The sequence below is a fragment of the Nipponia nippon genome, unplaced genomic scaffold, assembly GCF_047370975.1.
Source record: "Nipponia nippon isolate SJK-2023a ecotype South Korea unplaced genomic scaffold, ASM4737097v1 scaffold_3, whole genome shotgun sequence".
NCBI classification, from domain to species: Eukaryota; Metazoa; Chordata; class Aves; order Pelecaniformes; family Threskiornithidae; genus Nipponia; species Nipponia nippon.
Window position 1 is genome coordinate 84,596,577 of NW_028262347.1, and position 27,946 is coordinate 84,624,522.

The 27,946-nt window shown below is 43.4% G+C and overlaps 1 protein-coding gene across 3 annotated transcripts; it reads left to right on the forward strand.

Annotated features, from left to right (window-relative positions):
- FOXJ2 (forkhead box J2) lies at positions 1-27,945 on the forward strand. 3 transcript variants are annotated; one of them, XM_087766376.1, is made up of 11 exons: positions 1-1,588; positions 16,314-16,697; positions 17,226-17,300; positions 19,277-19,345; positions 19,714-19,854; positions 20,304-20,502; positions 22,398-22,727; positions 23,127-23,228; positions 23,697-23,897; positions 24,681-24,779; positions 25,355-27,945. In XM_087766376.1, exons 2-11 carry the CDS (start codon positions 16,365-16,367, stop codon positions 25,441-25,443), a joined length of 1,638 nt encoding a protein of 545 aa, XP_087622502.1. In that variant the 5' UTR covers positions 1-1,588; positions 16,314-16,364; the 3' UTR covers positions 25,444-27,945. The 3 variants fall into 3 exon arrangements, with proteins under 3 accessions (XP_087622502.1, XP_087622503.1, XP_087622501.1); XM_087766377.1 differs by having other exon boundaries at positions 16,345-16,697; positions 20,307-20,502; XM_087766375.1 differs by having other exon boundaries at positions 2-1,588; positions 16,345-16,697.
- The last annotated feature ends 1 nt before the right edge of the window (position 27,946 follows it).

Here is a 27,946-nt window from a genome sequence, read left to right on the forward strand (position 1 = left end):
GCGGAGGCCGGGGAGGAGCCGGGGCCTGCAGTGGAGCCGCAGCCCGGAGCAGCCGGAGCAGCAGCCGCGGGAGCGGCGGGGCCTGGAGAGACTCAGCGCCGCCCGGCCGGGGCCCCCCGCACCGGAGCCCGGGGAGCCCCCCGGGGACGAAGCCGAGGCCCGGCGGAAGGCGGCGGAGGCGGCCGCTCAGCCCCGCGCAGGCCCGTGAGCCGCCGCGGCCTCCCGTGGTAGCCGGGCCCGGGCAAGAGGAGCTGGGGCCTGGGGGGAAGCCAGGGACAGCCTCGGGGCAGTCGGGGTGGGGGGACACCCCCGTAGCCTGCCGGGGTGGGGGAGAGACCCTGCCCGCCGCCCCCCGCCCCATCGGCAGCCGTGAGGGGACACCCCATTAGGCAGCCCCGCTCCCGGCGGGGGGGACGCCCCGGCGGCCCCTCGCCGACCCCGCCTCGCTGGCAGGCCGGGGCGCACCCGCCTGCCGGCCCCCTTCCCCGCGGCTGGTGGGGGAGCCTAACACTTGCCCCCTTCCCTGCTAACGAGCCAAGGGTGGGCAGAGGCCCCCGGCACCCAGCCCTGGTAACTATCTAGAAGCAGGTCTGCTCTTCCTCGCTGTGGAATAGAGCCTCCTGGAGCTCCCTCAGTACCTCTTTAGGGGACAGGCGTCCTCAGACCCTAGTTTCTGAGGGTTGTGAGAATAACCCTTACCACCTGCTCCCCCCCCTGCTACTGAGGAAATTCCTCCCCCCAGGCAGAGGAGACAGCTCTTCCCCAGACCAGATAGTAACAGGGGAGTCTTCACAGAAGACACCCCGTATGCCCAAGAGAGGCAGTCCCCAAGACAGAAATAAGCAGGAGCTCCAGGTACTTACCTAGTAATTTTAATTATTTACATCTGCTCAGCAGGCAGCAGAGAAAGCAAAACAAGGGAGAGAAAGCAGAGGCGGATTTAGGTATTATTCTTCCCTTTTCCAGTTGCTCTTAACCACTGGAGATAAAGGTAATTTCCAGTACTGACCTCATCCTCCTTCATCCCAAGGAAGATCCCTCATCCCCTAATCCCAAGAGCGTTTTCTTCAGATATCCTGTGCAAGGAGAGAAGACACACCTTGCAGTTACAGGGAAAGGAAGAGGCAGATTTTACTGATAATATCCACAGAGATAGCAAGAATTTTTTCAGAGAAACAGATTTGCCCATCCTTAAGGACAAGGTGCATCTAGAGGAAAGAGAACAGAGATTTACAGGCAGAGAGATCAGGGAAATTGATCTCTGAAATAATCTGACAATCGGTGAAAAGGCTGTCTCCCAGGGGAATATCCCTTTAGTAGTTAGCTGCCAAAAGGGAGAGAGGATCTCTATCCTGGGATAAAACCAGCAGTTTTAGGGGACTGACAATCCCAAGCAGATTGTTTTAATACTCAAGATCCTGATTTCATCCACAATCCTTTCGCCGTCAAAATATTTCTTGAAGAAGCTCTTGGAATAGCTGACAGCAGCGCTCTGAGGATGGGTCTCAGAGAAGGAGTGTGAAGGGCAGCACCCCAGAAACCAGCACTGAAGATAATCCACTTCCCTCCAGAAAATCTTCCAGACAGAGTGAGTGACCACATTATATCACCTCTCTATTCCTAGCTGTCCTTCTCTTTCGCCTTCTGTCCTTGTTTTCCTTGTCTCTTCTCTCACTGTATCTGCTTCCCTTTTAATCTTTTCTCTCTGTTTCTGAACCTCTCCCCAGCTGCCTTTTTCTGCATGTCTTTCTTCATCTCTCTCATTTAGCTCCCTTATATGCTATATGGAATTGACCTGATTCTTTCTCTCACTATTTAGCTTATGGGAGACCTTAGCCCTGTTTAATTTTAAGAAACCTCTCTGTCCTTTCCCTTCTACTTTCTTTCACTGATGTGTTCGTCCTAGGCTCAGCCTTTATCATCACCAGTATGAAATTAATTTCTGTCATTTAGGGGTCATCGAGAAGGATAATACTGGCCAAAAAAGCATTGAGGAGACAGGACCAGTGACTTGTAGTGCTAGCGTCCAAGGATGCACCCGTGGGGTTGGAGTGTCAGTTGCTCTCCATGTGGGTCCTACTATGCTCGTAACTGGGGGAATAAAATCATTGTGCGATGCAGACCTCACTGTGCTTCAGAGCTGAATGTGCAGATCCCAATGCTACTACTCCAAGATGTGTGTCCTAATGTACCTAGGGGCTGTGGGATGAATTCTGGAAAGAGTGCCCTTGAGAGTGGGTGCTGTGGTGCTCAGGGGCCTGGGAATGAAATCATGGCAGTGCTGCTGGAACCTGCTTGGAAAGCTGAAAGAAGCCATTCCGTTGCCACTAGTCTTCATCTGTGTTTTATGCTGTGTTCAGGGGCTAGGAATGTGAATCCTAATGCTAGTGCCGTGGTGAGCCAAGCTGGCTGCTTTTTGTAAATGAGGCAGTTAATTTCCAGTCACAAATGAATATTCTGACACTAACGTAGTGATTTCCTGAGAAATCGAGTCTGAGGGAGACTTCATCTCAAATGAAGCCAAAGCAGATTCCCGTAGCAGAAGAATCATGCCTGAGGATATCTCACCTGAGATATTCCTGTTTCTCTTCTCCAGTGAGATAGCAGTGAGGAAATCCAAGATCAAAGGGTCCTTGGCCAGGACAGGAACCCTTCTGGAATCCATTTGGGAGCACAATGGTTAACAGGGAGTCCCTGAAGAAGGAACTCCTTGGTGTAATTTGCTAGGAAGATCAGACAAAAGATGCCAGGTCCCTCCAAAGTGATTCCCCATTTTGGCAGAGAATTTTGATAGTTATCCATAGCTTCAGAAGGTGCGTCTTTCTAAGGGCAGGCTGAATCATGAGGCGTACATATGTGCTGGGGGTACTGTTAGATGCCCTCCTACCTGTTGCCCTATAGTTACGCAATCAGCCTGTTTTGAGTACAGCTGTGTTATCTAGCACAAGGGAAGAGATAACTGAGGCATTTTGGCCTTTGTACATTCAAGGGGGTAACTGACTTCTCATGCTCTTGAGGTTAATTTACCTCGCGCTGCCCCCTTCCTCACAGTAATGACTTGACATTTTTCAAGTGCTTTTGGCTCTGATGGATGCCAGGGCACTTTACAGAATATATATGCCAGCCTTACAAAATGCTGTTCTCCCACAACAGTTGTCTTTCTGTATATGGAATATTTTTTTTCTTCATTATTAATGATAAAGATTAAGATTTTGTATTTGCTGCCTGAGCTTTAGATATTCATGACAGACGTACAAGACTGAAATTTGTATGCTGTAGAGTAATTGTTATTTATTTGTTAATTGCTGACAGGGCATTCAGTGCTGACTTGGACACACAAAATTAAGATAATCTCTGCTTTGAAGATCTTGTAGTCTAAAACACAGCTATACAAAAACTAGGACATACTGATAAATTTAAGGAAGGGAATATTTTTTAGAGAGCATAGCTTTTCAGTGTGATCATGGTATTTACATCAAATGTTTATCACAGGCAAAAATGCAGCTTCCTCTGAGGTGGAATACTGCAGCTGTTCTGCACCATTTATTTTATACAAAAGTATCCATAAAAGAAAAAGGGAGAGTATTATTTATCTTCATAAAAGTGCAAGGTACTTTATAGACACATTTAAATGAAAGCGCTATGTCTTTAAGAGTTTGCATTAAGAATGTTAAACCCGAACACCTAAAATTAGACTTTAAAAACCGCGTTTAGGTACCTAAGTAAATAGCCTGATTCTTGTAAGTGCCCAGGAACATAGAGGTGACTTCAACAGAAGCAATGAAATCTTCAACATTTGAGTAAGAGACACTTAGGTATGCGCGTATGGGTTTGTAAATTTAAATTTGGACATTCATGCTTCCAAAAGTTGACTTTTAAGGTTGAAGCAGTCTGATCTTGTCCTATGTGCACTCTGCTCCCATCAGAGAACTGAGTGTGTGGCATTTCTCAGGTCAAGCCCTTAAGTAAAATGAAATGAGAAGGTCTAGAGAGTTATGGGAAAAGGATTACGTTACTGAAAGATCATGAGGTTATATTAATGTTTAAGTATGTGTTTTGTAAGTTCTTGCGTTTTATCTTGAAAGCTGGTTCTGTAGGCAAGTTTCTAGGATAGAATAAGGACTCAGAAAAGTTGAATGAAATACAGTAAACAGTTGGAGGAGTTTGGATATCATTTCCCAGTCCAAGATGGGGTTGTGACTACTGTAGTACTTTCCCCCCCCCCCCCCCCAATAAAAATACAGCTGAATGCTGGTGTCTCTGGAGAAGTTTTGTCTTACCCCAGAGGTACAGGTATCTTTGCTTACTACCTCCTCCCCTAAACTTCAGCTGAGCTTCATATAGTGGGAGACTCACTCTGCATCACGGTTTGGATCTTTGGCCCTTTACTGCAAGTGTCAGAAAGGAGGTGTGGTTAATGGCAACTGTGATATGGACAGCTGTCCCTCAAGAGCCAGACTGAGCTGATTATCTCATTTTACAGAGCTGTCAGACAGGAGTTACGTCTCTGTCATTAGCAACCAAAAGATGGGATGCTTTTGGACTGATTTTTCCATTTGCTTCTCCCAATCTTGGGTAGAATTGTAACCAGTGACTTTCATACAGAACCCTCTGTTTCGTAGTACTCTGTTTGCAGAATCTGTTGCTGAGTGATGCTTCAGAATTGAAACTTTTAAAAAATACTGTTTCTAGCATTTTTGGTCTGGAAGACAACTTTGAAGATATGAGTAGTGCCCAGATTAATGGACAGCCTAAAATGGTATCTCTGAAATGTTTGAACTCTCCAGTTGTGTTAACCCTGAAGCCTAAACAAAAGCATTTAAATCTCTGTATTGCTTGCTGTTGCACATCGTGTTATTTTAGCAAGAATACCCAGTTGATGTGTTCAACCTCCAAATGCTTATCATCTTGGTAGGAGTCGGTATTGCTGCTTGCTATCTATTCTGCTGTTGTTGTTTCCTTCTTCCTTCTAAGGGATGTATGATGAACTTAAAAATCTATAATATGTTTCTGCCTTGTACTCATGTTTTCACTTTTAAAGGCAGTCTGTGCATGTCTATTACTGAGAGAGAGCAAGCATGCTGCAGTATGTTTTCGCAATTAATTAATTGCAGTTTTACATTTTAAGTTTGAAATGCAAATGCAAAACACTGGGAATGTTTCAAAATTTGGACACCTCACAACAGAGTTTAGGACTGTTTTAATGTTTTGTCCTGTGGTGCTTTGCCAAGATTTGGACTAGACTGTCATTTTATCCTTCTGTCTTGGACCTGCCCCATCCTTTACCCCATCCTATTATGAACCTTGGAGTTCGTGTCCTAAAGGTGGACCACAAACAGATTTTCCTAGTGCTTGACCATTGTGAACCCTTTCCTGAATCCCGTCCCGGGCTTCCTAGCATCGCGTCACAGTCAGGTTCCTCTCCTGCACCTTTAAGGCCCAGCATGTTTCCACTCCGCCTACTTCTTTACTCTCATTTCCTCCTACACCCCACTCCTCCTCCCAGTTCTCTCTGTACTGCTCTTTGCATCTCATTCTCCATGCTGTCCCTTTGGCTTTCTGTCCTGTTGGTCCTATAAGCCTAAAATACCGCTTCTCTCTTCATCAAGCAAGCATCCCTCATCTCCTCTCTAGGATTCTTCACTGGCAGGAATCCTTTCTTACTGTATCTCACAGGCCTTGCTCTTACTTCCACACCTGCATTTTGACCTCTTCTTGGTTTGGCTTTCATTAGATTATATGCTTGTGGACACATAGGGTTTTTTGTCTGAGGTTATGTCAAGAAACCTGTTCTTTTTTACCACTATACAATACATATAATTTTGTTCCTCTGAAAATATCCAGTTCTGCTAGGCTGGGGAATAGCGCTTTGTCTCCGTAATCCATCTGAGTCATTCATTCACCCACCCTCCCTTCTCCCCTGCCCCTTTTTCTTCCTCAGGAATAGCTGGATTTTAGTTGGTTAGAATGAAAAGCCCTTGCATTATGTTCTCTGGTTCCTTCCAGCACTTCAGGAACTTGGTTTTGAGAATTGGGGTGAACAATTTGTGCAAGGTCCAGTACCTTATTCCTCATCTTTCTAAGCTGGTCAGTTTATGTGATATGAAGTCAAGAAATAAGGGAATGTGTGTTCTTTTTTTGGCCCTTTTTTATGTATAAAAGAGACTGAGTAATGAGGAAGAGGGGAGATGATGAGTGAGAGCTTTTATACCTCGAGGAAAAAAATATTTGCTTTTTTGTTTTTTTACAATTAGCAATTCAGATTTTGTTTATGCTCTCTGCTGTATAAAGACTGTGGCTGATTATAGCAGAAATATGTAATTACTGTTTAAAGTTCAAATCTGAATAATTGGGAAGGAATCTGAACTTTTTGTGGTCACAAATTAAAGGAGCAAAGTTTCTGAATTCTCAGTTTCCCCCAAAAAACTATTGTTAAGTAAAACCAAAACAATTCTCCCTCCCCATCAGGAACTTGCACAGAAAAATAAACAAGCTGCTAAAATAGTTACCTCTAAAATTCCCTTTATCTCTACCTGAACAAAGCAGACAAACTCTGAATGTAGAGAACTGGTCTGGGATTTGAGAGACCTGTGTTCTCTGCGTGGTTCTACTGCTTCTTTGCTGGCTGACCTTGGGCTGCATGCTTCTCCATGCATGGCTTCCTATTTATCCTGGAATAGGTTATTGATCCTTTATAAGGGTTCTTCCTTCAAAGGGAAGTTGCGGAGTATAAGGATGAAAAACACTTTATAAAGGCTGGCTGTTCTTCTTGCTGTTGATTACCTAAATTACAACGTGATATTGAACTCAAAATGCAGCTTTTTGTGGCATTAAGAAACAGTGAAAGCATGATGCCCCAATTAATTTTTGTTTCATGGAAGGACCTGTGACTCCAAAACTGAAAGATCCTTTACCATGTCTGCAGCCTAGAACTGTTTTTTAAGTTGACTTAAGTATAGATATTCTGACTCCCTTGAAGCTTCTCCTAAGATCTCTAATGACCTTTTCTTGGCCAGGTCTCAGGGTCTCTATTCCATCTTCATCCTTCTTGGCTTCCCTGCTGTTTTTGACACTTGATCATGCCCAGTCTTGAAATCTTGTCCTCCCTTGACTCTTGTGTCAGTATTTTCCTGTTTTCCCTCCTACTGTTCTAGTCATTCATTCAGTAGCTTCTGCACTAAACTATTTACCTTCCTCCATTTTTTTTTTCCATAAGTTAGACACAAGGACCCACCTCTGGTGTCCTCTCTGCTTTTCTTTACCTCCTTCATGCCAGTGATACTAAATTATGCAACTTGGCATGCTACCTTAACATCTTTTTTGAATGATTTGCTGCAAGTTTAAGACTGCTGAGGCCAAGATGGAACTCCAGAAAGCTCCTTTGAGATTTCCCTTTGTTTCCTGCTTTCCTCTGTTGCGAGCCTCCACAGTTGGGCCTGTAACATGGGTTTTCTTGCACTCTTCTTGCTCTGCACATACAGGATAGGGGCTCATCTTCCAGTTTCATGGCCTGTATTTCCTGCTTCTTCTTTCTTAGTCTCTTTGGATAACCCTTATGCTTTTTTCTTCATTTATGATCTCGGTTACTGCTAGCTGTTCTTGCTGGCCTCTGACAATTGTGTTACCTTCTTGTCTTGTGAAAAACACAATTACTGAAGCTATCCTCCTAGCATGTTTTCTCAACATGTTGCCATCTCCTCCTTGACAAGCGCGTGCGTTGGCTGTCATCCACCACATAAGGTTCCAGCTTCTTGTACTCACTCACTCTAAGGGGCCTTCACATTTATGTTTCTCCCCTATCTGTCACTGTCTCTTACTGTCCTTTGCTCTGCCAGCAACACAAGCATGACGTTGTGCTTTTCCATTTCTTGCATGAGCATCTCTTCACATTCTTCCTCAGCTGACTCATACCTTGATACACATAGGAAAATTGCCAGCCAATAGAGGCCAGACATACTGGAAACTACTTATTTGCATATTTGAAAATTATTCAAAAGGTCTAACTGATACTCACAGGTCTTATTACATATACCCTTCTCTCCCTGGCTTCTTTTGTAAAGAAGGATGATTACAAAAGTGAATAAAGATCATCATAAGCAAAGAGATGACCTCTTAAAGACTGGGAAGGTCAGGGTTGGAGCAGAGTAATATTTACTCGCAGTTGCAATGTGGCAACTGTGGCAAGTATGTGTGTGGAAGAAAGGGGCTACTTTCAGTATCTGTAAGGAAATGAACAGGAGATTTAGTCTGAGGATGATACACAAAATGGAGCATTTTATGAGTAGGATGGAGAAAGCCTAGTAGCGATAGTAGCGTTTTAAGCCAGAAGAAACTGTTAGTCGTTGTGTGTTTCCTTGCTAGTGTGATTCTGAATCGTCTTGACCTTCAAGCTTGGTACAAATCTTTACAAGTCGTGGGCCTGGCTAGGGACTGTCAGGTGTTTTGTCTCCTGGAAGACAGTTCAGTCAGTTTAGTTCAGAATAACAGCTAACAGAATAGTGAAAAGGAATTATGTTAAAACAGTGGTTGAGACGTAATTTGTGAGCTTCACACAGTATTACTTGATTCTTCTGATCATTCTCCAACTTCAATTTCAGCTGCACTTTGCTTCCAACCAGGCTTTTCTGCGGTGCTTTGGTAATCTTAACTCTGGGAGCATCTGCTGTATGTACATTTTGGCCACATGGTATCCGACTAATCTGCACTTGATACCAATTTCCTTATTTTCTATGAATTCAGTACATAGTTCTTGCTAGTATCTTGCTTGATACCCATTTCCACAAGTGTGACGGAATGGGTTGTGGCTTGTTTCAGCAACTATTGCAGAGTTCATATCGACTAATCTATTTTCAGTGGTTCAGCCTTTGGTGAACAGGTTCTGACCACTTGCAGTCAGATTTTCATTTTCACTGTGCCTGGCTGGCATTCATTTAGCCCTGGGAGCTCTCTTACATAGAAGCTTTGTAGTATTACTATTATTAAACTGCAAGGTTAACAGTCATTTTTCACTGATAGACCCATTTTTTTAATGAGAGTAAGAATACAGTTTTCATTTACAAGTTCATGTTGCATTCTTTTAACTTGGGTTTCTGTACCTATCTTTGCAATGATGTGAAGATGTTCTGAGCAAGATACTCTGCATGCTGATCTCCTTCTGATGTTGTCTCTAATTTCAGAGACAATCTGGCTATCATATCAGTGTTTGCATATCCTGTACTGAAGGTTTACTACTGGATGCGATTCTGATAGGCAGCTAAATTTGAAATCCTTCTCTTGAGCCTGGGTGCCTCCCACAAGGTGGTGGGAAATACCTTCTCCTAGATACAGTTTCTCTACCCCAGACTTCCTGGTTTCCAAGGGAAAATTTCATTCCAGATATGTGCTCATAAATTTGAATTATTCCAAAAACAATACCCAATACCTTTCTCAGTGTAAGAGTAATTGTTCTGTTAATATTCTTAAAGCAAATGCCAAAGATTTCTCTTGCCTGCCTTGGCATAAGTTTAGAGTTACAGCTCCTACTTCCAATGGTAAAATATTGCATAGTGGTACTGAGGGTGGAGGGATGCTGTAGAGACTTCTCTGCTGTGGTGATGTATTTTCATTGTGCTTCTTCAAAGTGCTTGGTTTACTTTTTACTTCAAATCTGTTATTGGGAGGGTTGTCATGGGACATTTGGCTTATTATTAGAATAAATCTTTTATAGCGGTCTTATTACAAATAAAATAATTTTCGGCTCAAAAGTATTTTAGGCATACCAGTATTCTCAATATTGTTTCTTGTTTCTTTTGACAGGTGTTAAATATTCCCCACTTTCATTTATGCAGCACCATAAATAAGCAAACTAATCGTAACTTCGAACACATTTTCGGACTGTCTGAGGGGTCCCTGCAATGTTTGTGTAGTATTTCTCTGCATTTTTGCTGCATGTTTATGTAGCAGACAACAAAAATACTTGATTAGTTGGTCTTATTAAACTCTGGCAAGGCACTAGCTATGCTTGATCCTAGCCTTTTATGCCTGTAAAGATACCATCTCCCTTGACATGAGAATATTTGAGACTTTGGCTGTAATGCCATCTGTTGATAAGTTTAAATAAGCAGGTCAGGTTTTGTAAACTGTACCATTTTGTCAGTTTCGTACAAGACTAGTACGTAATTGCTTTTGGAATTGGATCCTGATGCACTTCCAACATGGGGGTTTTGGTGACTTTCTAATCCCTGCAAGACTTCACGCTTCATTATTACCAAGAATGCATGCACAGTCAGTGCCGTTCATTCACTAAATTCAAAATACAAAATTAGACCCTGCTTGTGCACCTTTCACAAAATGGAGGGAATTGCAAGGTCCCATGTTAAAATGCACTGTTATGATATTTATGTAATTAGTAACTGTTACGAAAACAAATTTGTTTTCTTTTTATTTTTCCTCGAGACTTAATATGAATCTTATGTTGATGAGATTTCTGTTTGTTAAAGGAAAACCATATCTGTATAACAATTTAATTGTAACAAAACAATTAGTTCAATGATTTATACATGGCCTAAAAGTTTTCGTCTTCCTCTAACTCTGATTTTTCACCTGGAACACCTTAGTGTGTTGTAACTTCTAGCAAGTTTCCAGTTCAGGATGCCATAATTACTGTACCACCTGTGCTCTTTTACACCAAAGAGCATCGAACACTCAAAGCCATTCTGTCTTGCACACTAAGTAGTTTTGAGTAGGGGAGTCAGACCACTGTGACATGGACAGGTGCAGGTTGTGACAGCTCATATTGATATAGGTGATACCACGCTGTGCGCTCTTAGGGGGCAGTAACTTCCTTTGGTTTAATTCTTTTTTCCTTTGTGGTTCATGACTAGTGAGAACTGTGTGCCCCTTATTACCACATCTGCAAGCCTATAGTTTATTGGGAAAACATTTTTCAGCTTGTTCTACTGCTCCCAAAGAAGGGAAACGTGGTTCTAGGATATGTCTTACCTCTTTCCCTCAGGGACTGGTTTTCCTCCTTTCGTATGGCACTGCAGACAGAAGTGTACTTTCAAACTGCAGTGCTTTTCTTTGGTTTGCTGATATACTAAGATGATACCTACCACTCCTTCCAAGTTAAGTTTCATTTTATGAACAATACCCAGCAGCCTCTCTCTTCCCTCTGGATTTGATTCCAGAAACATAAATATTTCCTGAAGGGTTCTTACAAGTAGCTACCAAAATGATGGATAACAATTTCAAACTATGCAGATAATCAGTATCTTTTTTTCTAATTCTAAGGATGTTTGCTTAGAGAAGATAAGATTTTTAAGTTTCTTGTTCCTGCCCTCTTAGTTCACACCTCCTTATTTTTGAGGGAAGGCACACGTCTAAAAATGGCAAATTTCTCTTCCTGCCAGAGTTAGCAAAATTGATTCTTTTCTACTTTCTGTATTGACATAAGAATACAGGTTTCTTGCATGTATAATTTACACAAGTATGTCAAAATTGCCTTTTTCCATCAAAGTAGAAGCTGTCCATTTCTCGATGTGTGTGGTATTCTTGCGTGTTACTTTTCTTCTTTACTTTTGGAGGCAGTTTCCTCTAATTGACATCCCACTCACCTTTGTGTTTCAGAAAGGTTGCAGTCAAATGGTTCTTTTTTGCCAGTTTGTTGGGTTTGAGATTTTTTTTTGTTTGTTAAATACCTCAGAAGCTAGGTGTATCTCTGAGTATATTGGATGGATGTTGTTAGTTAGATCACTGGATCTGTGTTTCAGGCACCTAAATAGAAGTGGCCTTATTTTTATATGTGTTCTACAGCAATGTCTCTCACTGCTTGGTAGGTTGTTGTGCGTTTCTTCCTTCTCAAAGTTTATGTTGAGAAACCTAAGTTGAGTCTCCTTTGAATGTTTTGCCAGTAGTGTTTCACTGGATTGGAATAGCAGTAAGTAAAGCAACAGCGAAAGTAAATACTGGGATTTATTCTAGAATATGTGTCTTCTGTAGGCTGTGCACAGCATGGTTTCATTCACTGTATGACTCTCTGCTTCAGTCATAACTGATTCTGACTGGCCAGCCTTTGAGTTCAGCCTTAGAGAAGTTTTAGGCTATGAATGTTTATTAACTGCATTCAATATGACCCTTAGAGTGCTGTTCCTCACATTTCATACATTTTTTTCAGTCCTGATATATAAGTAGCAGTGATCTTGGATAAGATCTGACTGGCTTAGAGCAAGCATTTGCAAAATAGCAGGGCAGGCAAAGTACAGATTTCTTCAGTCCAGTGGCAGGGATAGTACAATCTGATAGACAGAAGGCTGCCTTGCATTTTCAGCCTGAGGTTCGATTTGCTAGTTGCAAATATTCAAAGTAAGGCAGTAGCTTTCCTGGAAAGCTGTAGTGAAGTATTACTAGTCCCAAGTGAATTAGTGGTTGTTAAAAGGTATTCAGTGCTAGGATTTTCTTTAATGATTAATATATTTTCCTTATGAATTAGACAGATTCTCGTCTGTTTAATTGTAGTTTTGGATCAGTGCTTGGCTGTCATTTTTGCATCTCTCTGACCTGCCTTGACTTGGGGTTGCACTGGAACTAGTTAGTGCTTGAGAAATGAGGACTCTGCAGTCAACAGCTGTTGATGCTGGTTATGACTTGGCTACCTTACCCTTGGTTTTTAAAGTCAGCCAAATACATAAACAGATACCATTTACAATGTAAAGTTGGAGATTACGAATTCTGGTCTTCAACTCTCTTTTTACCTCTTCGAAGTTAATTCTGGCTTGCTAATCTGGTAGGATTTTTTAAACACCCTTGATTTCAGTTCAAAGTGTTTGTTAGTCATTAGTTGGTTTTTGTTGGTTTTTGTTTTTTTTTTTCCTTTGTTTGAGTGGGATCATAAGTTTGAAAGAAGATTTGCCAGGCAATAAACTGGGAAGGGAAAGTTGGAAGAATCATCAGCTGCTCTGGTTTGGCTGCAGTCTTGTTTTATCATACCATTAAGTAGTGTCAAGCTGGTGTACTGCTTGGATTAGGTGAATGAGATATGCAGCACAAATTATAGCAAGTGTTACTGTTATAGTAAGTATTCTTTCAAATAATTTACTAGCCAATTACACCAAATTATTTTTGCACTGACAATGTTCTGGAATTGCCACCCTACCTGAGTTTTGACTATGCCTGATTATTACAGATCCCGTTTTGCCAGGATACAGGGTTATAAATCCAGTAACGTGATCAAGTTTAAACTTGGAAAGAAGTCTTATTCCACTGCTTTGAAATTTCCCATGTGATTGTTATTGGGTCTGAGTCTTCACTTGCTGTCCTAAATTACTGTCTAGCGTATGTGTTCTTAAAAAGCTGCTGTATTTTACGGAAGAGTAGTTGTTTCAGTACTGGGTGACTAGTGCATATGTATACACAGATTTTTTTTTTATTTAAGATTTTGGAATTTTGTTTTCTTGTCAAAGATTTTTTATAAACCAGGGAATGAAAATATTCAGATTCTTAGTGTGGGTGTAATGTGACCCAATTCTAACCTTGCTTGTCTCCCTGACAAGTATATTTTACACAAATAGGCAAAAGCTTATGTACTTGATGATTGGCATGTTGCATATCAACCTTGCATTTTACTGCATAGCCAATCATCCCAAATGTTCTACCGACATAACCTGGGCAAATCTGAAGCTCTGTGAAGACTGCAGTGTTTTCTTCTGCTTTTTGAATTTCTGGTGTTTCAGATTTGTATCTTAATCTGCCATAGGCTTTTATAACCTAATTTTCTTGATTTCTGTGCTTGTCTTAAAAAAACAAAGGGGGGGGGCGGCTGGGAAATTTGTATTTATTTTACTTTGGATTTGTATTGTTAGCACAACTGATATTTCATAATGGTTTAACATGCATGTGATAAGCAGCAGTAATTTGTTCTCTGATTGCACTGTGGAAATTAAAATTTATATGAGGCACACTTACAAAGTAAAGCATTCAACTGATATTTAGTTCGTGTTTGGTTTCTCGCAAGTTGAGTACTACTTTTAGCGAGGGTTGTACCTGTAGAGTTACCATGCAAATGTAGCTGTGTTTAAGTTACATGGATACCTCAGTGGTCTGTCCCTCCCCACTGGATAAAAATACATTGTTGCTTTACCTTTGTATAATTCAGGAAGGAATAGTGCTGCCTTTTTTTTTTTTTTTTTTTTTTTAATTTAAAATGTTTGAGATTAGATCATTTCAGCCAAAAAGAGCTATATTCAATAAACAACAGCTTGAGGAGGGTAGATAATGGAAAGCCTGTTGCAGCTGGGATTGTCTAGTTAGCTGTGTAGCAAGTAGTCATCGCTATCATATGTGATAGTGTGGCAGATGAGTAGATAGATAAGTTAGTAGCAGTTGGGCTTTTCCTTTCCTCCACATACAGAAAAATGTTTCCACTCGCTACAGATACTGTAGTGCTGCAATTTTACTTTTCAGTCTGTGCGTGCATATGAGCGTGAGTGATAATGTTGGCTGAGCAATTAGGAGGTGTTTTCTGAGCCCAGGGCTTTGGAGCCACTGCTTGTGGTGGTTGAGGGATGGATTTTGTTGGGGTATTGTGTAGGTGTTTGAGCCCTAAGAGGTGTGATGAGCACATGCATGAAAATGAAAGGTTTAGTGCGTACAAACATGTTGGAGTGTAGGCTCTGAAGTGCTTTCGTGCTGTGAGAGCACTTCAGTGCAGAAGTGCAAGGTATAATGCATATGGTTGTGGGGGAAGAACGGGGAGCTTCTCTGTCAAAATGCTGGGTGCATCTGTCTCTGGATCTGTGCATCCACACTGTGTTATTGTCAAATACCTATTTTTAGAATGAATATCTAATTGGTATTCATGCAGATGGGTGTCTCCCTGTTTCATCTAATCCACTCATCTGAGTGATGCACTTGGTGGGAGGTGTCTGCTGATGAATCTTTCCTAAGCAGAGTGTGTTTGTGTCGGTCTGTTCTCTCTTACATGTATGCGTTTAATTTGTTACATGAGTGTGTACATAAGTATGTGCCTGTGTGTTTGTGCATTTACCTTTTGTATGCACTAGCATGCTCAAAGATAGTATCACCTAATCCTCTAAAAAGATCAATTTCAAAAATGAAAGATGCAGAACTTGCAGCCCTTCAAGACGTGGTTCTTCTCTTTATGCAAAGAATAAGTGCAGAGCAGTGCAGGTTGTGACCGTGGAAACTTAGCTGCCTCAGTCCAGACTTCAAGGGATTGCTCCTAGTATAGTGATGCAGCCAATTATGAGTAAGAATGATGATCTTTCTGCTGCCTTGACTATTACAAAAGACAGCATACAAGTTTGTGTGCTAAGTGTACAAGTTCATACCAGTTCACGCTGGTAAATATTTTCTTCATATAAAATAACTGTTAAGTAGAAAACCCTGGGTACAAGTGCTAGCCATGTTGGACAGGTGTGTTTTATTTTTATGAGGAGAAATATGTAATACTTATGAGAGGAAAGATCCCGAGTCTGTTTCCACCCTGTGGCAAACTTGTTGTGTGACTTTGGACAAGTAAGTTTTTCTTGTGTCTCAGATTTGGAGAAAATACTTCCCTGTTATATTGTGAATTAAGCAAGATTTAATTCAATAAAATGATATGTATATTTAGGAAAAATGGGTTATGGTAGGCAAAGCTTTAACTATTACGAGCTTAATATAGTCTGTTCCACCTCGACATGGTAGATGTAATTATCTATATATAGTATTATGCATGATCTTGGTGTTTTAAAATGAGATATGTAATCCTAGCTCTAAGGAATAGATTCATTATAATGTCACCTAATGCAAAAAGACAGGCTAGGCCTTACAGAGAAGTGAATTTCCCCCCAAATTAGGATAGTCACAGTCCTGACTTTTCCAGATGATCTAATAAATTGTGGTTTGTATATGGCAGGAGGGAATATTCCCTTTTAGCTATGATTTTCCTCTTACCTGACACAGTAAACCTACTGGATTACAGGTAATCTTGGTGAAGGTTATATTGCTTATGTAGTAAAGGAGTGAATATGATACAGCTGCTGAAAAGGCTCCACTTCTTTGAATAGATGTTAGTTCTTTACCTGGGAACAGCTGGGATGCTCTGGGTAAGACTGTCCTAGCAATGTTACCATCAGCACTGTCCCAGCTACTATCAGCAAGGATGATCCTCCCAGAGACACAGTCATAGGCCTTTTTGGATGATTCTGTCTGGCTGTGAATAAGGTATATGAAGTAGGATGATCTTCACACAGGTATTTGTGATAGGGGGAGAAGCAGAGGAGGAATGCAAATGGAAGTTTCCGTTCTTAGGATTCCCCTTGTTTATATTTCAGGAGTTCCCTTTCTGCTCCTTTCTCCTAACAGATATTCCTGCTTCCAGCATCATGGCCTCTGACCTGGAAAGCAGCCTCACTTCCATAGACTGGCTCCCACAGCTTACTCTAAGGGCTACTATTGAAAAATTAGGGGGTTCCTCACAAGCAGGACCTCCAGGGGCTGCCCGAAAGTGTCCCCCAGGCTCACCAACAGATCCCAATGCCACCCTGAGTAAGGACGAGGCTGCAGTGCATCAAGATGGGAAGCCACGTTACAGCTATGCCACTTTGATCACATATGCCATCAACTCATCACCTGCCAAGAAGATGACGCTTAGTGAGATCTACCGTTGGATCTGTGACAACTTTCCCTACTACAAAAATGCTGGTATTGGTTGGAAGGTGAGGAATTGCATCACTAAAGTACCCTTTTTGCCTAATTACAAGACTTATTTTCTTAATTCTGTGCAAAATATCCTCACTGAGCAAAATAAAAAGACAGATGTGAAACTAAGTTGACCAACTGGAGAAAATGCAGAGCCAGAAGTACCATTTTCTGTGAGAATTTTGTTGTAGGTATGTGGTGGCCCCTTAAGAAGGAACCTGCAAAAAAACCCACCAACAACCACCAAGAAAAACAAACCAAAAAACTCCCACAACACTCACGTCACTACCAACCTCTGCATCACACTAATACTATTTTTATTCCAGTTTCTGTAGAGGTATAGGTGGCTCAGCCCCATATTATTCATCCTAATCCATCCTTCTCCTTTCCACAGCTTCTGTTCTGCTCCATTCTGGGTATATGTAGTGAGCTTCGGCTTTTGAGTATGCACCATTCTTCTATTTACTCTACTTGCTCCCGGGCATTGTCAGAAGGCTGTATGTTTTTGTTGTAGCACTTACCTGTATCTCTTACTCTCTCATCAGAACTCTATTCGTCATAACCTCTCTCTGAATAAATGTTTTCGGAAGGTGCCTCGACCGAGAGATGATCCTGGGAAGGTAAGAAATCTGCATGCTCCTGGGCAAGCAATTTAAAACTGCAGGGAATAAGCCGGTTGCCCTTTCTAACTCATGGTTGGAATTTGAAACCTAAAGTGTAGGCAAAAATGGAAGCAGTAGTAAGATTTACTGCAGTGCTTTGGCTACAGAAGCATTCACTTAAAGGGAGCCTGTAAAGGGGCCTTAATGGTTTTAGCAATTATTTTTCTTATCTTCAGTTGACTTTAAAGATACTGGAAGAAGGAAAAAATGGGGTTGAATGTATTTTATTAGTTTTGTTTCTTTCTTCTTGATCTTTATGTGTAAAATGTGGGTCTAGTCCAACCTGTTCTGTTATGAAAGACATAGTAGTGGCTGCTGATGAACAGCAGGACTATGATGTGACATCATGGGTTTTATGGAGGCAAGATCCATGGAAGTGAGAGCAGAACTACTAGCTATTTAGACGGCAAAACATTTGATGTTGGGAAAAAACCGTCACCATCAGATAGTTCAAATCTGTAGAGATCGTTTACAAGTAAAACTCAGGAATTTAGGAATTTGTTGGCTAAGTAAGGGCTAATAAAGCTCTGTTAGTATATATAGATTGTAAAGGGGAATTGCTAGCAAAACCAAGACTTGGCATGCAGATATTATTAGTGTTAAAAAAAAAAAAAGCAACAAACAAACAAGCAAAAGGAGATGGTGGGGACAAGAAGCTATGTATTTAAGCAGGAATATTGTCTCTTCCCCCCCATCCTAAAGTTACCAGAAAGGGCCACTTGCTCAGGCCTTTTATTTCGGGTTATATTTAAAGGACTAAGTGGTGCTCAGTTGGTGTCTATAAATGGAAGGAGTATATCTTTGAAGATCACTGCTCAAAAATACCATTGATTATGTGGCTTATTCCAGGAAATCCTAACTGACTTCAGTGTATATGTTTACAGGTGTTCATTGGCATGTTGGACTGGGTTTATAATGAAAACCTGTCCTGTGCTTGTCACTGATTATTCAGATTTCAGTTGGAGGTTAAAATGAGCTAAATCACACTCTAGAGTTCTCTTTATACTTATTCAGAAAGCAACGGACATAATTATAGCCTATTTTATGTTGAAAGGGACTTCTGGAGGTCAACACGCACCGCCTGCCCAGAAAGGGACAATTAGATTGGGTTGTTGAGGTCTTCGTTGCGTTTTGAATATCTCCAAGGATGGAGATACCACAACTGGGCACTTGTTCCAGTGCTGCACCACCATCATTGTGAAGAATTTTTTCTTTATATCTGATTGTAATTTCCCTTGCTGTAACTGGTGTTTGTTGCTTCTTATTCTTGTGCTGTGCATTTTTGAGAAGAGTTTGATTCTGTCTTCTTTATAATCTCCTTACACAGTTGAAGATGGTGGTTAGATCCCTTTTCTTGTCCAGGCTAAACAGATCTCTGTGTGAACTGCTTATACATCATGTGTTTTCGTTCTTAACCATCATGGTGGCTCCTCCTAGGATGCATTCTAGCACATCCATGTCTGTCTTGCACTGGCAACCCCCCAAATGAGCACAATACTCAGTGAAGTCTCACAAGCATGGGAAAAGGATGATCCTTCTAGCTGTCTCCACCCAATCTGAACATTGAGCTGGTTCTCATCAGTCAATAACAAATTCGTGTTGTGAGGAAGGTACTGAAGGGGGTGTGCAGGCCTAAAAGAGTTGGCCTAGCTTGGATCAAAACATCCTTTGCTCTTCTTGGTGTCCTGTCTCAGAGCGATAGAAATGTAGAGCATTCTGCCTTCCACCAGTAGCATCATACCTCATTGTTCAATACAACCCAATGCAAGAGAGGAATCTCTTTCCAACACTCAAGTCTTGGTTGTCTGATGTTCTGGAGGGTGGTCCTTGTGGTCCTAATGTTTAGTTAGTGCTGCATTCTTTGAGTCAGTAACCCTGTGCTTCAGGAAGCTCTCTGGTTTAATCATGCATTCACCAATGGGTCTTCTTTCCAGGGCTCTTATTGGACAATAGATACGTGTCCAGATATATCTCGCAAGAGGCGGCATCCTCCAGATGATGACGTGAGTGTTGTTCTTTCCAGACAGCATGGAGCAGGAGGGGGAATTCCCTTCTTGTTCCAAGGAGTCCTTCCGGCACCAGACCATGGTATTGTTTTGGGGGCAGGGTGTACAGATGGGGAGACAAAAGCTAGGACTGAATGAACTAGCATGTGCATCCTGCTGACTGGCTGTTGTTGCTGCTGTTCAGTAGCAAGTTAATCTTGTTTAAAGTCCTTTATCCTGACTCTTCAGTGACTAAAGCCCAGTCCTCCTCTTTTCTAAGCCATGAACTTCTACAGCAGGGGAGCTGGCTTCCCATCTGCAGTTTCACTTCTCCATCTGTTTTTGATTTCTGCTCCTTTCCTTTTCTCTTCCTTCCCCATCCACAGATACCACAAGACTCCCCAGAGCAAGAGGCAAATAAAAGCCCCCGAGGGGCTGTTCCAGTCAGCACAGAAGCCTCTTTGCCACCTGAGGCCACCCCTCAGCTGTCACTCCAGAGCACCACCCCTATTGCCAACTACAGTCAGGTGAGCAGCAGGGAAAAGGATAGAAGCCTTATGGCGCGGGGTGGGGGAACGAGAGGGGGAGGAGTGCGTGAATGGAAAAGCGAAGTGGTGAGAAGAGAGGGAATTGTGAAAATGGTGATATAGAGGCAAAAATAAAAAGAAGGGAAGAAGCTGAAATTGCAGAGATGGAAAATAAGGAGGAAGTTAATTTTAACAAAGGGCTGGATGAGGATAAGGGTAAAGGTATAATGGTATTAGATAGCCGAAGAAAAGGCTGGAGCCGGTGTGCTGCAGAAGGAGGGTGGTGGTTGGTTTTCCTCAAGGAGAATGGCATTTGGGAAGATTCGTTGGGAGATGAGCTAAGTGATATGGGGTATCAGTGCATGTTCTACCTGTATCTAGTCTCTGGATTCCTCTCTCAAGTTACAAAACCCAGTACAAGCTAAAGGCCTTACCTCTGCCTTCCTTAGCAGGGTGCAGGGCCTGTGGATGTTGCCTCTACTGTAGCAGGGGGGCAGGGCCGTGAAGGGGCCGATGTGCCACCCCCGCTGTACAGTGCCAACCATGACTTCAAGTTCTCCTACTCTGAGATCAACTTCCAGGATCTTAGCTGGTCCTTCCGAAATCTCTACAAATCCATGCTGGAGAAATCATCTTCCTCTCAGCACGGTGAGTAACTGTATGCGTCATGTGGGGTGGGCAGGTATCTGCCCACACAGTCTTGTCCACTGATCTATCCTTGGTATCTCTCAGATCTTTCCTCATTTAGGAGCCTGTGCAAACAGACTTTCCTTCTTTGGCATGCTGTAATTAGTTCTGCCAGGAGCAGATAAGAAATCTGCATGTCCTTTATCTATTGCTCCCCCTAGTTCTCTCAGAATAAAGAGGATAATGATTTAAAAATACCTTGTGTTGATACAAAAGCAAATACTAAAATGGCAGAAGCTTAGAGAAATGAAGTCCTCAAGAAAAGCATGTTGGAGAAGTATTCACAATCTGTCAGGCTAGGAGCCATAAGAGGGAGGGGATTGTTGCATGTGGAGTTTCTCCAAAAGGAGAGTGGAAAGTCGTCGTTGCTCAGATCTGTTAAAACTAGGAGTGTACAAGGCCTTGGAGAATTGAGCATTGTGGATTGAGAATGTGGAAGAGAGAGCCTACAACTCCATTCATAGCTTGCATTTCTGGGATTAAGGAAGTAGCCACCAGAGGGCAGAATCACTGTAGGGATGAGGTGAGACGTCCACGGAAAACACTTAGGAAAAATCTTTGGTTGTTGTTCCTACCTTTAAACATTCTTCTAAACGTCTGGTGTAAAAAGGAGTATATTATTAGATGAGCCTCTGACCTATGCTGTCAACCATCATACAGTGCAGGCAAAGTTTGCTGCTCTAGGAGAAGCCTCCTGAACTTGTAGCTCCAGTGAAATAAAAATGTATTACTTTTACTGCTTTCATCATGCTGGCACTTGAGATTCCTAGTAGGAGCCTGTTGTGTGAGGTGTTGTAGAATAAGCAAGCTACAAAAATGTAGAGAAGAGCCTTGACTCAGTGTGTGCCCCTGTTTGTAAAAGCTTAGCAGCAGTCTGTTGTTTTTTTCCCCAAGTCTTCAGCTGTAAGGTAATGTAGGAAAGCTTGCAGTTTTTGAGGAAATTTTGTGGGCAGCTTTTGAGTCAGGGTGGCAGTATTCATCCTTTTGCCCCATTGAAGTAGTACGGTGCCCTAAGGGTTGATTTTGGATCTAGTGAAAAACTGAGGCTTGCTTGCGGGTGGTCAAGTAAGGGCACTGAAAGTAAGAAAGGGGTATCCCAGGTTAGTGGCATGTAATGCCCTTCACTGTGATTTTTCCCAGAGGTTCCACAACATAAGGGGAGAATGAACCAGGGAAGTGGACATAAGAGATACGCTGAGCTCCTGATGTGGGGAAGAATGGAGAATACCTGATGCTCTTGCATGTAGGGGATGCCTGAAATACAAGAGGATAGAAATGACACTCCTCATGAGTCAGGAGGAATGAAAGTAATAAAGGAGCCCTGATGCGTGCAGTGTGCTGTGTGTACAAAAGCAGTAGAATCTGTGACCTCTAATGAGCTGTGTGAGAAAAACTGTGAAGGTTCCCGACCAAGCTGCTTGTAAGATGGGAACTGAAGGGAGCTTTTGGAAACAGCAAGTCAGGTTATCAAGTTATCTGTTTTCTAAATGTTTTTTTGTTTAAGTTTGCTTAATGGTCATTTCTACAAAAAAAAAAACACATGTGCATGAAATTTCAGGAGAACATGGGTTACTTTGGAAAACACAGGAAAAATCCAAGGAGGAATTTAAGTGCCTAACTGTACTAGAATTTTAAATCCTGCTGGAGCTTTGTTGTAGAGCCTCTTGTTTTGAACAGAATCCGGAGCACACTGAGGGCACAGCTGTGCAGGTGATAGTTGTTGGCAGCCTGCAGAGGGCACTCCAAAAGCTTCATAAATAGCAGAATGAGCAGTGTGAAATTAGAGATGGATAATTTAAGCAGAGGTCTGATCCAGGCAGCTCTTAAAGCTCCCTCCTCTTTCTTTTACTGGGCAGGTTTCTCTTCTCTCCTTGGTGACATGCAGCCCTCCAACCACAACTACTACATGTACCAGCAGCAGCAGCAGCAAGGCCCCTCATCAGTGGGTGCTGCTCCCCCACTCCACACTCCAACCCCAGAGGGTTGCCCATCCCAAGGGGGAAAGCAGCAGGGTGGTGAAGGTTATGGCCCTCCACCAGTGATGTCCATGCACCCACCTCCAATGCAGCATGGAGGCTACCACCAGCATCAACAACATCACCCGCACTCCCACCCACAGCAGCAGCCACATCAGCACCAGCAGCAGCAGCAGCAGTCACAGGCTTCAATCAACAATGCTGGCTTTGGTGAGTCAGGGGTGATGGAAAGAACAGCTGGGGAAAAGGGAGCAGAGAGGAGCCCCCAGACAGAAATTCCGCAAGTGAGCTTTCCCTAAGTAGTGCCTACATTGTGTGTGGGAAAAGGGTGAAAGCCAGTTATGACTGGAATCTGAGAGGGAAATTGCTTCCTTACTGAAGGAAAGGAGGATGCATCCACACTGGGTTTGGGATTCTGTGTAGGGATGCAGGATAAAGTCAGGGGCTAAATGAAAAAGGAGGCACCATCCCCGGTCTTCCAAGGGAGAAAGGACTTCTAGCTACTGTAGCATCAGGCTCTTTGGTGAAGAGGGGCCAATCATTTTATATTAAGGGGTGGAGGGAAAAGGTGGTCTGTATTGGAATAATCTTGTCCCCATTTCATTCCAGCATTTCCCCCTGATTGGTGCTCCAACATCGATTCCCTGAAGGAAAGCTTCAAGATGGTAAACCGGCTGAACTGGTCTAGCATTGAACACTCCCAATTCTCAGGTCAGTGTTGGCCTAGTGACTAGGTCTAGTGACTCAGTGGCTAGGGCTGTAGTCTAGAATACGTGAATGCTGTGCCCAGATCTTTTTTTCAATGTAACTCTGTCAAGTACATGGGTGTCTCAGTGATTCAACTCTTCTATTTGTAAAATGAGGTGTCCTACTTCATGGGTTCTGTGAAAGACCCTGAAGCGCTTGAACAGTGCAAGAATTTGGGGCAGGGGGAATTAATTCATAAAAGTATATCAGAAAGCTAACTGAGATTTTTCCCTCCTACTCTTCCCTCCCCTACCTGAGTCAGTGAGACAGTATCCTAGATATGGAGCTCTCCAGGAGTTTGGTGACAGATTCGAAGCAATGAAGTTGGGTTTGTGGGGAGAAGGTAGGATTTAGGGGTAGAAGACAGAAACTCTTTGCAGGGAAGACCACAGTGTGAGTGCTGTCTTTGACATTGTCCTTTGTCCCCTGCAGAGCTTATGGAGAGTCTGCGCCAGGCTGAGCGGAAGAACTGGACGCTGGATCAACACCATATTGCCAACCTCTGTGACTCCCTTAATCACTTCCTTACCCAGACTGGTCAGCTCCCTCATCTGGTTGGCCCACAGCAGCCCCCCCGAATCTCTGATTCTTGTGCCCTGAACAGTGGCAAACAGGAGCAATCCATGAACCAAGGTAATTAGGAAGGAGACTAAAATGACATGTAAATGAAGGCCCAATTCTGTGAATATCCTAAACTACTTGCTGCCTTGCCAGGCAATGTAGCACCGAGCAACTCAGGGCTGGGCTGTTAGAGCTGTCCGTAGCAACTCAGCTTCCTCTGGCTTTAAATAATTAGGCTGTCCTATGTTTGTGGCCTAGACAGACTGTTATTATGTGATGCATACCATTGACAGGCAACCTCTCCAGGCAGAGATACATTTAAATGTAAACCCATAAAAGGAGAAGGGGGTGGTGTTTTTTGTAGGTGACCAACAGAAAAGAATGGCAAGGTAGAGAGATTACTATTCCAAATGGCAGGAGTTGTAGGTGCTGTAAAGAAGAAAGCTCTTGCACCCATGTTGGAGAAATACTGACTGGACAAGGAGTAGGAGGATGCACTCTGAGGAGAGCACAGAAGATATCATGGTCTTGATACAACTGTGATGGTGTGTGTCATCTAGTACTGAACTAAATGGATGATATTGAGCCAGCTTGTGGTGTTTCTGGATGAAAATTTTCTTCTTTTACAATAATAGAGAAACTCCTGCTGGTTCCAAGAACAGGATCCCTGACCAAGCTATAGCTTGGACTTAGGACCCAACAGCTGAACATCTCCTCAGTATCCCATGGGTCTGAGTGAGTTGCTCTGTGGCTGAGCTGCCACCCAGTCAGGGCCAAGACAGCTAACCAGAACGTTAATAGTTTGGGGGTTTTTTTTGTTGTTTTTTTTTTTTTATAATTCCTTTCCTTTCACAGTGAACTCCTATGGTCAGCCCCAGCCTCCCCATCTTTTCTCCGGGCCATCTCCTATGTACCAGATTTCCACCCAGGACTCTCCAGGATATAATCGCCCAGGTAAGGGGTGAAATTAAGGCATATTATACCAATGAACATTAAGGAACCGGTTCCCAAGCCCTTTGTGCATTTCTCCCAAAGCACTTACTAATCAAACGGAGCAGTGAGGGAGCCTGGACTGCGAAGGACCCTCCATGGAGGGCTCTGCCATAGCTCTGGCAAGGTTTAGGATTTCAGCGGCCTGATTTCTTTCACCTCAAGTAAATAGTCTTCTAGCTCAGCCTCACCCTCAGTTGATTGCTTCAAGGCAACTTTACATGAGAAGCTTCTGTTGATGAAATCCTTTGTGCTCTATCAGCAGTCAGCTGTAAGGAAAGTTAAGGAGGCTGAAACTTAGCCTCTGTAGAAGCAGCTGTGGAGGATTTCACAGCAGACCACCTACAGACATTGGTAGGTGCTGTCTGACAGGGAGAAATTCATGCCAGTAATGTGGTTGCTTGTTAGACTGTTGGAAGGGAGAAGGCCTGAATTCCTCATGCTTTCTTTTGCCCAAGGGCCCACTGTGAAAAAACGTGACGTTTATTATTCTAACTCTTCTCTTTCCTTTTTCTTCTTTTTTCTTGTTTTTGGCTCAGCTCACCATCTGGTCCCTCGGCCTCCAGGGCCTCCTCCAGGCGCCAATGAGGAAATCCCCGATGATTTCGACTGGGACTTGATCACCTAGCGAGTTACAGACTTGATAGCCCGTCCTTTGTGAAGGACGCGGGAGGGCAGGGGGATATGGGGTGAATGGTGCCAGCACCACCCTCCCCAGCCTCCCTGCCTTGCCTGTATATAGATATATATTCTCTATCTCCGCCAGAGAAGCCACCGCAAGATGCTGCCGAAGATAATCCTTCCTTGCGTCCTGTTTTATCTTCTTTTTCTTCTTTTGTTTATTATAATAATTATTGTTATTATTATTACTACCAATAAGTGAGCACAGGCCTCCCCCTCCGCTGGTGGCCTCGAGCGCATCAGATCGGCTCTTTCGTGTTGCATGGTGCCCTGTGGAGGGCGGAAAGATGGGTCCTTGGTGCCATGAAAAGACCTCGGAAGGCTGAATCCTCGAGTGCATCTTTCTCTGCCTCCATCATTTTGCGTTTAACAATCCCTCTTTCCCTTCAAGGTGGCCGGTGAATCTGTCGTATTGGCTACTGGAGTGAGAGAGCCTAGTGGACCCTGGGAGCCTGTAGTTATGTTGTTTCGTAAATGTTGTAAAGGTCGGGGGGCTAAAAGGACACTGGAGGGGTGATCTTAGCTCTGTGAACTTTCTCGCACCAGCAGGAAAAGCAAGAAAAGAAGTAGAGTTCCCGAGTACAAAGAGAGGGTAGTCCCTGAGGTAGGGAGAGCTGAGCTGAGCTGAGCTGGGCGGGTAGACCTGAGTTTGGAGAAAGGAGAATGTAGCAGAGGTGGTATTTCCGCAGAGAAGTTGGGTTTCAGAATGCAGTGCCATCTGTGAGGACTGAGAGAGATTTTGAGGGAATCCTGGCCTATTTTCTACACTGCCTTTTGCAGTCTCCAGGTGAAGCCTACATACCCAGCAGGTAAAAGAAGTGGTCAGGGGTGCCACATGTGATTCAGCAAATTCTGTTTCCCCAGAGCTTTTAATTTCACCCCCCACCTCTTCCAGCCCTTCTTCAAAATATGTAGTGAGGCTCTTACTTGCATATGCAAATTTGGAAGATTTCTCCCGTCATTATTGGTTCAGTTGTTATTTGGCCCTCTGCCCCTCATATTTCTTTGGAGACTGTCCTTGCCTGTGGTTGGGGTGTGCCAGCAACAGGAGTCTTGCTGCATAGGTGCGCACTGTCAGTCCGTGGTTCCCGCTTTGTGAACGGGCTAACGGTGGGAAGAGGAAGCTGCTGCTCAGAGTGGAGGTGAATTAGGGGACTTCTGGTCAAGGGGCTGGACCCTCTGGTCAAGTACCTGGGAGGCCCTCACAAGTGGCTTTTGTAAGAGGTGCATTAGAAGAGAGAGGACGAAGTGGGGCAGATTTTTAAACCGAACAGCCAAAGAGTATAGCGTAAAAGGGAGGAGGGTGGGCCAGAGCCCTTGCAGTTCAGCTGGGGGGATGATGGAATCTAGTGTAAATCCTGAAGGATGAGTTTTGTCAGCACTTGCAAATCAGGAAGGTGGAAAAGGTGCAGGAGCAGGAGTGAGTGTTGAGATGCCTCCTCCCCAAAGCTGTGTCCTGTGTTCCCCTTTTTTCTGGTATGGCTCTGTTCTGTCAAACCTCTTGTTTCCTCTTAACGTTTTGTAAAGCTTCCGCCCAGCCCTTATTTCCTGTTGACCAGTGAAGGGAACCAAGATGGAAATAAAACATCATGGCTGCTTGGCAGACCTGGGGCAGGGGAGTAATAACCTCTACTCTGACTGCAGGAAGGTGGGGAACTAGCATTGCTTTTAAAGTTTGCTGTAGGGATAAACCAATTGGATCTTTGTCAGGGAAGTGGACAGAGTCTCGTTGTATGGGGGGGGGGGCATTTTTGTTTCTTTTTTTTTTTTTTTTTCCTTTTTTAAGTGTGTGTTTGGGGGGGGAGTTCATCATTGAGTGTTCCAAGAGAAATGAGGAATCCCAGAGCCAATTTCAACATGGAGTCAGCTGTTCTCTCTGCTGCCTCAGGATGGGAACGATACAGCTTGGAAGCGCATGTGATGGGTTTCTGTGGAAGGTGGCACCAGAGACAACCATGAGAGACAACCTCTGGTAGGTGCCAGTTAGTGCTTTGCAGAGGGTGTTACTGAGAGCCAGCCCTGTGGAAGTCTGAAAACACCACCGGAAGAAAAACAAACCAAGATGGTTCCTTCTGCGTATCCAAGTGCTCCTCATTTGCGTATTTGCCTCATTTGCGTATTAAGTTGCGCCTCATTTGCATATGTAAATACATGCCGGTCAGTGTGCAAATTAGCCTCGTTCCTCTGCCCCTGAAATAAATGTGCGTTGTTAGTGCGTGAGAAGGCACGGGGTGGGTGGCGTGGAGCTCTGCAGGGTGCGCGGGTACCGGCCTGCAGGGAGGGCAGGGATGCCAGCCTGTCCCGGAGCGGGGCTCTTGCAGGCCCCGCCAGCGTGGTGTGGTCCCCCGTGCTTCATGTCAGTGGTCAGGGAGAGAGGGGCGTGGTCTCACGAGTTTATTTTTGTGCATGCTTTCTTAATAAAAAGAAAAAGTGAATGTTTATGGTTTAAC

Excerpts from the sequence above, each read along its gene's own strand:
- FOXJ2 (XM_087766376.1), top strand. The coding sequence starts at position 16,365 with ATGGCCTCTGACCTGGAAAGCAGCCTCACTTCCATAGACTGGCTCCCA. Across the intron at positions 16,698-17,225 it reads ATGCTGGTATTGGTTGGAAG|AACTCTATTCGTCATAACCT; the intron begins GTGAGGAATTGC and ends CTCTCTCATCAG. Across the intron at positions 23,898-24,680 it reads GGAGCAATCCATGAACCAAG|TGAACTCCTATGGTCAGCCC; the intron begins GTAATTAGGAAG and ends TTCCTTTCACAG.